This window comes from Triticum dicoccoides, chromosome 6B (genome assembly GCF_002162155.2).
Source record: "Triticum dicoccoides isolate Atlit2015 ecotype Zavitan chromosome 6B, WEW_v2.0, whole genome shotgun sequence".
Taxonomy (NCBI): Eukaryota; Viridiplantae; Streptophyta; class Magnoliopsida; order Poales; family Poaceae; genus Triticum; species Triticum dicoccoides.
The window spans coordinates 410,699,905-410,711,091 of record NC_041391.1 but is presented as its reverse complement, the minus strand read 5'-3'; the positions used below and the strand labels follow the sequence as shown (position 1 = coordinate 410,711,091).

At 44.4% G+C, this 11,187-nt stretch overlaps 1 protein-coding gene and 1 long non-coding RNA gene across 5 annotated transcripts; one reads left to right on the top strand and one right to left on the bottom strand.

The window, feature by feature from the left end:
- Positions 1-361: 361 nt before the first annotated feature.
- LOC119324713 lies at positions 362-2,967 on the bottom strand. The gene is made up of 4 exons (XR_005157110.1): positions 2,237-2,967; positions 2,073-2,152; positions 1,686-1,842; positions 362-671 (listed from the first exon to the last, which is right to left on the bottom strand). It is a non-coding gene; the product is annotated as an uncharacterized LOC119324713 (long non-coding RNA).
- Positions 2,968-4,258: 1,291 nt separating this feature from the next.
- On the top strand, positions 4,259-10,252 carry LOC119323259. Of its 4 annotated transcripts, XM_037596860.1 has the most exons (5): positions 4,259-4,501; positions 4,639-4,769; positions 7,113-7,288; positions 7,372-7,455; positions 9,186-10,252. In XM_037596860.1, the coding sequence occupies exons 2-5, from the start codon at positions 4,717-4,719 to the stop codon at positions 9,941-9,943; spliced, it is 1,071 nt and encodes a 356-aa protein (XP_037452757.1). In that variant the 5' UTR covers positions 4,259-4,501; positions 4,639-4,716; the 3' UTR covers positions 9,944-10,252. The 4 variants fall into 4 exon arrangements, with proteins under 4 accessions (XP_037452757.1, XP_037452760.1, XP_037452758.1 ...); XM_037596863.1 differs by lacking the exon at positions 4,639-4,769; XM_037596861.1 differs by lacking the exon at positions 4,639-4,769 and having other exon boundaries at positions 7,106-7,288.
- Positions 10,253-11,187: the final 935 nt, after the last annotated feature.

Sequence of the window (11,187 nt, the reverse complement as noted above, 5' to 3'; positions counted from 1 at the left end):
TATGTTTAGGCTGGAAACTTGTTTGTGCAGTATGAAATATCCTGACTTTAGATACATTACATGTACATTAAAAATTATTTTGAGAAGATGAACTAATAGTTTAAAAATATACCGACTAATTACATACCCCTACCTATGGAACTGCAAAAACAAGCTCAATTTTAGCATATAAATACATGACATGTCACATCCAAAATTGAGATATACTACAGATAACCAATTAAGTGCAGCAATGTCTATCATATTAGCAGGAAGTGCTCCACCAGTCTGCAGTTTCCTCGTGTAAAAAGATAGTGTGCTATTTACTTTTGCCAAAACTTCCTCTATACCCCATCTTTTCTTAACAGTTAACAAGCAGTGGTAGCAAACAAGTGACAAATATAACAATATGTTGCAGATTTAACACCAATTTGACTCAAACATAGCATCCAATAGTAGTTTAGTACACACTCGCACAAACCAAACTCTCAAGACATGACATAACATTAAAGTTTGATGACACCGACACTTAGTTCTCGGGACTTAAATTCAGAAACATGAAATAACAGCGACAGACAGCGTAAAAAGCAGTATTATTGCCATCCCCCGAACTTATAAACTTCAAGCTTCACTGCTTCTGCTCCAGCGACCAGCAATAGTTATGCAGAACCGCAACCAACAAAAGAGAACATCTGGAATATGAAAATTAATTCAATTGAGTGGCTCATATGGGTAGATAGAATCATAAAGAAAATTATTACATTGACTCGCATCAGCAGGGTCCTTGTGAACAAGGATTCTGAATGTGTTATTTGATGAATAAAACAATATCTACATGTGTTTTGTATGCCAAGTTTATTACACTGATTCACAGCAGCAAGGTCCTACAAAAACAGTGAATTCATGGTGTTCTAGTTGTGTAACTGATATCTAACTAAGAAGTATATTTTTTAGATTACCAAGATGAATAAAAAAGAAAAGTCCCACTGAGAAGAGCTGCTTCTCATAAAGATCTAAACAAATGCCAAGCAACTCGACGGTCCGTCCTAAAATATTCTACTTTTTCATGATAAGCAGGTTAATCGTGCACAAACAAGATAATTGATATTCCAACAAATGACAGCTAGCTTTCAACTACATAAGATCCATGTAGTTCTAGTTTTGGTTGCAAGGCTGTCACAAGATCCCTGCAGTTTTAGTTTTGGTTTAGTTGCAAGGCTGTTAGACTTATACTAATTTCAGAAGTTCAGATATTGTAAAATTCGTACTAAACAGAACATCTGAATTGCACAAGAACTCTGTAGTTTTAGATCATATAAAAACAAAGCACAACAGGACTATCCCTGAAAATGAAATACAGAAGGGTCATTTTCCAAATGATACAAGTACTATGCTTCTTATCAAATTAGCCACTATAAGCTATCAGTATACCGGTAGAGAAAAGGTTAATTTATCCTTTATGGCACACATATCATATTGTATATGCAATAGTCTATGCTTTAAGTCAAACATTTATCATTCATCAGAACAAAAGATTCACATCTATTATGTTCATTTATGTTCCATAATGGATTGCAAACTAAGAGTCGATCATTATAAAGAATTTGTAGGTATCAAAGAGGGAAAGTTGTACCACCAATTATCAAAACCACTTAAATGAGGTCACCAAGGTGGGAAGGGAGGGAGGGAGGGAAGGAGAGAGATACCATCTTGCTGGGCTAACAGCAGGTTGATAATAGGTGGAGGCATTGGGATTCCAGGAAGCACCGCCTCCCAGTACACCTTTGGTATCTCCTCAGAGTTTGGCATCGCGGTTTTGACCGCATCAGCGAAACTCGCAAGCCAGACTCCCTCTCTAGTGACCTGCGTGCATCAGAGAACAGATGGATAATTTTCAGGAGCGAGAGCTTGGGTATATTATACAAAACACTACTGTAACATGTGAGTAGGAACAGGATGACCCCAGGTTGCAATCAAGAACCACCGAATTAAGAATCTAAAATGAGTAAAAGAAATTACATACAGAGAAACCCCAACAATTAGGCAATCCATTCCCAGACATGATTAATTCGCAAGCCCAATTAGCATTATACCTCACAGCCGGAACAATGGTGGTTGCAGCACTTCTATATGCTAGCACAAAGCATCCAACTCTCAGCCCGCACTCCGCACCCTGTATCCACCCGAGCAGAACCATGTGAAACAAATGAAGAAGGGGAAAAGGAGAAAACTTCAAACATGCTGCAAAAGCTGGTACCAAGACGAGGAGTCGAGTGTGGATGTGTCGACTGAGAGCTCGTGCACCAGCTGCAGTTGTGTTAGCCACCCGCTGAGGCCGCCGTATGAGCCGGCCGTCATCGAATCGCGAAAGAGGGTGTCGAGCGTGACAGTTGTTGTGTCACCTCGGGAAGCCGACGAGGCCGGCATCGAGTGCCTGGTGAGACCAGATCCCGTGAGGTGTGCGCAACCGAGCTCCGGGCAGCCGCTCCCCCACAGCCAAACTCGCAACGCGTGCGCAGTCTGAAGCTCTGGGGTAGCCGCTCCCCTACAGCCGACCTCGCTGCTCTAAACACGCTCTGTCAGCCTCTTGACCCTCCCCAGCTTGCCAACCCTCGATGTGAAGAACCCACCGCCCCTGATATTCCGCGACGACGACCTGCGCTGATCTAGAACCATCACACACGGCGGCGTGAATCCAAAACGTGGCGAAGCAAATGACGGAGCCAGCGTGCGAAGCCTCGATCCACTCCTGCTGGCCTTGCTCGCGTTGCTCCTCGAGAAACGTGTTGTAAGGTAGGGCTGCCGGAGACAAGGCGGTGGAGGAGACGAAGCAGCGAGACGAGAAGGCGGATTGGTGGCTGGGGAGGAGAAAGGAGGAGAGAGGGAAGGAGGGGGTGCAGGGGTCGGGATGGGAGGGAACGCTGTCTGTGCTGCACGTTCATCGCTACAGCAAAAGCGAACCCCCACACCCAGCCGCAGGACACGGCATGGCGCACGGCACGACGCACGACCCACGATCCGGCTCTCTCCAACCCCAGATGATATACGAGCGAGAACAAAGGCAAGGCACAGACCCGTGGGACCAGCAGCCAACTCGGCCCACAAGTCATAGTGTGAAAAGGCAGCAACGTGTGTGCACGTGTCAGTCCATCTCTTAACCACCGCAGATGATGCACGCACAGTGCATGTTTTTTGACTTCCCATGCGTTCGCTCGCGCGGTTGGAGAGAGGGCTCAGCACCGGGTGGGATCCCTTTCTTACCGTCTTGTTCGCCTGCTCCTTTACTGCCATACGGGGCCCATGAAGGTTGGCCCGCATGTCATTTGACCTGGGACATCTTTTGTGCGTGTTTTTTGACATCCCAGCGTCCCAAGCGCCTGCTCGCGAGATATTTTGCCCGTCCACCTCCTCTCTCTCCAAACGCAGATGGCAGGCGAGGCACGCACGACGCACACACTATCCATCCGTCAGCCAGGGCCCCACACGCACATGAATCGGTGCCCAGCCCCTCTCTCTCTCCAAATACGTACAAGAAGCAACACCACACACAGAGAAAAACAACCAAGTCCACCCACCGACGAGCGGGACCAGCAGCAACATGGCCCAGCAGTCATCGCGAGGAGGGCGTGCAAAACGGGTGCAGATGCATCGGCCAACCCCTCCACGGCCCACCGACGCACGCACGCCGCAGTCAGCGCGGACGAACCACGCGACGCGCGAGGAGTGGTCACCAGAGATTTTCGAACCCAGCTAATAAGGCTGGTCACAGTGAAGAGTAATTTAGACTAGTACTCCCTCTGTAAACTAATATAAGAATGTTTAGATAACTAAAATAGTAATCTAAACGCTCTTATATTAGTTTACGAAGGGAGTAACATATATGTGGGTAGTATCATATATGTGGTAACATAGATGTCTTCATTTATTACTTTGTAGACTCATTTTGTATTGGGAAGCATTATGTGATGATAACATATTATGTTACTCTATTTGACTTTCTCCTTATTAACTACTTGCCATCTCATCATTTTTGTTTATGTGGCATCTAAGTTACTATCTATGTTACTCCCACTATGACTAGACTAAGAGAACTCACTGAGCCCACCAGTCATCGGCTTCCACGCAGGACTGCTGAGTCAAAACAACAAGTGAAAATCGAACGGCAACCACATGCGCGTTGACCCGACCAAAGCCAATCGGACGAACACGCGCGGCGCGAAAACGAGGAAGCCTCAGGAGAGCGGGTCGGCTAGGCTTCTTTTATGTTAGCATGTAGTACTCGAAATGAACAAACTCTCCCTACTCTGCCTGCCCTGCGTCCGCGACGGGAGCCCGACCGCACCCACGTTTACCAAGAGCCCCACGGGAGCCCGGCAACTACGGCGGCTCACGCCGGCCGGCTCCCTGCCCTCCTCCTGACCTCTCGTCCGCCTGCCTTGGTCTTCCGGTCTGCCGTAACTTTTGCCGCGACTGGACAACGCGACCGACGGCGGTGCTCCGTCTCGGCGCAGCTCGTACCTCGGTGAGTTTCTCCATTAATTTGTCACCCAATTGCGCCGCCCCTACTTTCTGCATCAGTTTTCCATCAATTCCTTCCTCGCCCGCCTTGCACCTAACGCCGGGGGCCTCGCCCTGTTCCTGCCGCACTCCGCTGTGAAGCCTGCCGAGCCGCCGCCGAGTTCGCCTGCCGCAACTCTCTTGCCGCTAGGGTTAACTGGCGGAGCGGGCGAGGGAGGCATGGCCGCCGGCGTCTGTTGGGCTTTGCGTGAGGTCTGGCGTGAGTCGACCAGGTAGGAGGAGAGTTATCACTTTGATGAAATGCCAAAAGGGTATACAGTATGTTCATTTTCCTTGGTGATGACTTACCGTTAAGCCAAATTGTATAAAAATATGCAGATATAATATGTTAGCAAAGTCGCAAAGTACAATGTGTCATTTATCTGTTGTTACAGTGTATAGTTTGTCTTCGCAAGTGGCATTCTGCAATCTGGCATTTTATCAAATTCCCTTCCAGAGAACGGAAACAAATCCTAGAGAAATCCATCTGTTCTTTCAAGGCACAACCTGCCTTTTAGCCGCCATCTCGTGGCATTGCAGCCTCGTCCCTTCTCCCTTTGTTACTATTGTTCGCCGTTGCCGCTCCTCGCTGGCATGACACCAGTAGGCTACTGCAGAACATCTCATATTGACTGGCTACGGTTTCAACCAACCAGTGTCGGGGCTAGGAAAATTATATGGCGGGGGCCGACTAAAGAGGACAACACATACAGACTTTTTTGCGAAAAAAGAAACAAATGTAATGTCAGAATATACTTCATTAATTATACCACCATTCACTGTCAGCCGCAAAAGGGTGTACACTTCTTGATTTGGTCATCGCCCAAAAGAAAAATCTAGACAACAGAAGATAGATGAACTAACTTGTTTTAGCTGATGACACTCGGCATGGTGATTCATCGAACTCATCTATAATTGCATCTGTTGATATTCCAACCGCAATCTCCTTTTCGATATAAATTATGAGGCAATCCCTTAGAAATCCATCTTCCATTTTAGTCTGAAGCCTTGTCTTCACAAGTTCCATGGCAGAAAATGCATGTTCTGTCGTCTCCGTTGAAACTGGTAGAGTAAGAACAAGTCAAATCAGTCTGTTCACGAAGAAATAGTTACTCCCTCCGATCCAAATTATATGTCGCAGCTTTAGTACAACTTTGCACCAAAGCTGCGACAATTAATATGGATCGGAGGGAGTGGTACTTTTAGCAATGATTATACCAACTACTTCCGTGGTAGGTTTGAGGCTTGGAGACAAGGAACTAGACACCTATGTGAACAAATTTCTCCAGTGTGAATGCTTATATTCTACTGAAACTGGAATCCTGCATTGCTACGTGCTTATTGTTCCTGGAGTAGGGACCCAAAAGATAACAGTTTAGCCTTAAGGTGTGATTCCTTTGTGTTAAGTGTAGTTAACACCTATCATGGTTATTGATGCTGAGCAATCCCTAAATAAGATCCCACGCTCAATAGCTATAGCAACGGTTGAATGCTGTAATACCGTATTGTTATGTCCTCTATTTCCTATACATTATGTGAAAAAAAACTAATCTCTTATGAAGTTACTTCATTTGTTCCAAAAACCTTTTTTCGTGAAAGGCAAGAGCTCTGACATGCAATATAAGGGGAAATAATACGTTGTGTACAGGGAAGCCCAATGCCAAAGAAAGACGAGAACAACAAGAACCAAAATAGGAAAAATAAAAACCTCTGAACTGGACACAGCTGGCTTGGAGAGGCGAGCCAAAACAGCAGGCCTAGGTCATATACTCGTAACCGTAGGAAAGAGCGTCAACCTGTGGGAGGTGATTGTTAAGCTTCATTCACTAGCCAACTCATCCAAAAGTCCAAACTTATGGAAAGGGCTAGGCAATCCACATCAACACCCCCTCTCACATGTGACACGTGAAGTCAACACGTGAATAGACTCAGAGGTATGGCTCAAGAGGCCTATACGTGGACACAGAGGGGGGCAGCAGAATTTTTTTGATAAATTGTGAAAGCCAGGACTTGAACTCAAGACCTTAGACCCTGATACCATGTTAAGCTTCATGCACTAGCAAACGCAACCAAAAGTCCAAACTTTTTGAAAGGGCTAGGCAATCCACATACACACTTCAACAGTGATCGCGTCTCGAGTGATGAGGTCTTGTTATGTCTCTTCGATCTCTAATGCAAAACTTTGACTGCAGTTTCCAACCATAATATGTCATAAAGATAACAAAAAGTGCATAATATGCAAGAAAAATCTAATGACATACTCCCTCCATCCCAAAATAAGTGTCTCAACTTAGTATTTTTAGCTTTCGCTGTTTGTTCTGACGACACCAAATTTCAGTGTTGTATCTGCTTATTCATTGAGGCCATATGTTATACTTCCTTTTTTAAAACAGAAGGTTATTGTTGTTGAGAAATAAGCTACCGTGGAGAAACCCATATGCCACATGTTTTAGTAGGTTAGATATTCTCTTGTCTGTACTAATATGGGAGCCATGGTGCTGAAAACATTGCCATACATGTGTCAAGCTACCGCATTTATACATTTGGCTGAATAAACTGGTTATCTTAGGAGTTAGGATGAAGTCTAAGACGAATAGGGGCATACAGAAGGCAGGAAGAGTAGATCATCTCCAAGGAGGACCAAACTGGATTCTTGTTGCCGGAGGAGTTTTACTAAGCACTCTCTCCGTCAAACTTGGATGCAAATTAAAGCAAATGTTTGATACGAAGCAGCAGAATGGCTTTTCCAAAGGTGTAATTCTCCCATTTTCAGTTGAAACCTTTATCCCCTTTCGTACTATTTATATGCTTTATGCTTACTATGCAAAACTGCAGCCGAAAGTAGGCCTGGAGGATGTGAATTGCACTCAAACCTATGCAGGTTTCGTGGCCAAACTAGCTGCTACTATTGTATTTCAGGTACTTCTATAACTTAGTATATTCTGTTGCCTGCTTCTCATTTTCCACTGAACCTTAGTCAAATTGTATATTCAAGGTTTCAGTTGTTTATTTATATCTCCGAGTTTCTGTACTAAAGGACATCAAGTAGAGCAAGTGCATATTGGTCTACTAAAAGGCTTAGTTATGATCAAATCGTCATCTTTGCCGTGCATTGATCATGATCTTGGTCTCTTATCAGTTTCATATCCATTTGGAGATGATAAGTTACACACGGTTGCATATAATATGTAAAAATATGGAAATTTCAGTATGCTAGTTTGGTATCAAAGTGTAATGTAGCGGCACAAAGATCTGGCACTATATTGTTAGTTGCTTTATATATCTGCAAAAAATCTAGTTAGATGCATGGCAGTTTCTAATTTGTGGTTTTGTCATGTACGCAAACAAAGTTCTACCTTATAGTTTGGGGCTTTTATTTACATTTCCGCATGGTAACTATATAACTCTTGGTCAGTTACCTGTCAAAGATAGAAATACAACCGGAGAGCTCAGTTGAGTTTGTTAGATCATATTAAGTGTGACAGAGTTGTAACTTAATTAGTGATGAAATGCATAATTGGATCACAAAATTTCTTAAGCACAATACAAGGAGCAACGGTGAGATGGCATGGACTTCGTTCCGATGAACATATGGCTTTTAAATTTGTCAAGAGCTAGCACCTTAGGTTCTACAGTGTACGGAAATCTACAGATCCGGAAATGATAGGAATTGTCCCCAGGTCAGATTTCAGGTTGCTACTTAACAAAATCATTGTGTTGTAACCATTAGCCAGCCAAACAAGTTCTATTTGGCTAGTAAAATCTACCAATCTAAGGATATTTGATTTACTTTCAGAAGTACTCCCTCTGCAAACTAATATAAGACGTTTTCCCCATAAAAAAAATTAAAATATAAGACTATTTTGTCACTAAAGTAGTGACCTAAAATGTCTTATATTAGTTTACAGAGGGAGTACAGCTTAGAGCAAAATCATTCTGCTGTAACCACTAACCAGCCAAACAAGTTCTTGGCTAGTACAACCTACAAATCTAAGGATATTTAATTTATTTTCAGAACTACAACTGACAAGTTATCGTAAACCTGCACCCTCCTTTGTCTTTCATGTGCAGTACATTGTCTTGCAAACGACAGACATTTAGTGGGGTTGGGTAGTTGCATTGCTAGCTTTGTCATATGAGTATTGTATCAAGATAAAGCCTCAATCCCGGTGGATACAGGACACTCTCAGAGCCTCTCCGCCAGCTGTGTAGCTGCTAGGTAGGTCCCTAATGACAGTAGTCCATTTGTTTTCACGTGTTGCTTTGCAGTCATAACAAACACTGCACAGCACGCCCCCACCTTGGTGGTCGCCTTTCTTCCTCCTTACTCTCGAATATCTATGATTGTCATAGATTCGACTTCCCTATTAGCTGTTGAGCACCGGGATCTGCAAAGTTAGTCAGGATGATTGCATTATTGTATTTATGTCAAAGTTGCAATTTTGGGCATGAGTTCAGCATTTAGAGACACAGATGTCATCTTCCTACTTGGTTGTTTGTTCAATTATGCTGATTGAATTAAAGTACCTTGGTCACATTGTATCATTAGTTTGGCGCCTTAATTTGGCGTTTGAAACCCAACCCTTTCTTCATGGTGTAACAGCTTTTCCAAAACGTTGAAAATGTTAAATGCTGATTGTAATGTGCAGGGCATTCAGATGGTGGAGTGGAAGTCAAGCATCCTCCTGCAAGTCCATCAAAATCAGCTGAACCCTCGCTTCCACTTGTGAAAATACCAGTGCAAGAATCAAGCAAGGACAACAGTGGCGTCATGTGGATATCATCACCTGACCGCCTTGAAGATCCTCGTAAACCATTTCAGTACTCAAACAGTTCTGGCTCCCCACGTGTTTCAGAGTCAGGATCTGACATTTATAGCAAGAGAGAGGTCATACAGAAGCTGAGGCAGCACCTGAAAAGACGTGATGAGATGATCATGGAGATTCAAGCTCAGATTGCTGACCTTAAGAACTCTCTTGCCATCCAGGAGAAGCAGTCGTCTAATTTGCAGTCTCAGCTGGAGTCTGCTAACCGAGATATATTTGATTCTGAGCGAGAGATCCAGCATCTGAGGAAGATCATCACAGACCATTGTGTTGGCGAAGCACTCTCTCACGATAAGCCGTTGCATGTTGGACACTGGCAGTCAGATGCCACCAATGGGCATGCTAATGGCTACGCCAATAGCAGCGTCGGTGACCCTGAGCTGCATTTTATTGGTATTGGGAAGAAGAAAGAAGAGTTGGAGAGGATGGAGATGCTCAAGAGGGAGGTGGGTGAGCTGAAGGAAGTTATCGGAGGGAAAGACTTCTTGCTTCACAGCTACAAGGAGCAGAAGGTCGAGCTCTGTTCTCAGATCAGGGAATTGCAGGAAAAACTCTCCTCGCATGTGCCGAACATATTGTAGGATCTACTGGTAATGTTCGTTTGCCAAAGGAGCAGCAGCTGTAGCCCTGTTCCCATGCGGTCTTGCACCACTGGTTTGCAGGAAAATCTGTCGGTGCACAGGCCGAACATCCTAGGGTATTTGCAGAATGTTAGGCTGATTGGTTTCTTTCTTTCTTCTTGGACCTAGGGTAGCTAAATTAATGGGAAGTTGATACTCCAGACTTACGGTGCTGTACTTTTTTTTTTTTTGGTTTGCAGGCACCTCTGTGTGATGTTTAGAGAAATATCCTTTCCTTTCTAATGTGTGGTCGGTGACATTTCTATGTAACTTTTTTCAACAAAGAGTGGATTTTTATTGGCTTAAAATGGAGCATCAAAGGGATACAAACACAATTGACACACCTGGACTAGGATGCACACAACCAACCCCAACATGCACAAGAACACACTAACAAATAGCAAAATTATATAAGATTAAAGTTATGGATAAAAAGGACAGACCCAGTGCATAGAAGCTCCCACACAAGGTGGGGTCTGGGGAGGGATTATAGGAACCTAGTCTTACCCCTGCAAAGTGCAATGCAGAGAGGCTGGTTCGAACCCATGACCTCTTGGCACAAGTGAGGAGGACTTCACCACTGCGCCAGGCCTGCAAAGATTAAAGTTATGTGTAGGCGAGGAAAATTATACAACAATGATCATATGTGCACCACTTATTTCATGATACTACATGGACGACGAGGTTCTTCAACAACACGTAGCGACGCTTAGCATCGATGTCACCCGATCCAACCACCCAAGGCTAGAATCTAGGCTCTCCCCGTGTATTCGAGCAATGTTTTCAACAAGACAATGACTTAAAAAATCGTCGTTAGGTATAACCAACTCGGGCCATTCTTAGATTTTCACCCCGTCGAGACCCGATGATTGAGTTGCACTATCGTGGACGTCACTCATGTGTTGTGGCCACCACTTTTTCTAGATCCCAACAGCTACATGTGATTTGTGATTGCCCCCACTTCACAACCATGCATTTGCTTAGGTCGTCATCCATATTTTGCATCTCTCCACCGAAGTCAACTATCAGATCTGGAGGAAGAAATCCTCATGAAGACCTGTCGGTGGCCCCTACAATCCACGGCGGCATGGTCACCACAAGGACCAACACCGACGGGAGAGCACACCACCATCGACTACCACCACGCCGGATAGAGCCCTACCCAGGCCGACGACATGACCAAAACAGGAGCACGAAAGGAAAAT

Coding starts and splice junctions, on each gene's coding strand:
- LOC119323259 (XM_037596860.1), top strand. CDS start 4,717: ATGGCCGCCGGCGTCTGTTGGGCTTTGCGTGAGGTCTGGCGTGAGTCG. Junction 7,289..7,371: donor GCAGAATGGCTTTTCCAAAG/GTGTAATTCTCC, acceptor GCAAAACTGCAG/CCGAAAGTAGGCCTGGAGGA. Junction 7,456..9,185: donor CTGCTACTATTGTATTTCAG/GTACTTCTATAA, acceptor TGTAATGTGCAG/GGCATTCAGATGGTGGAGTG.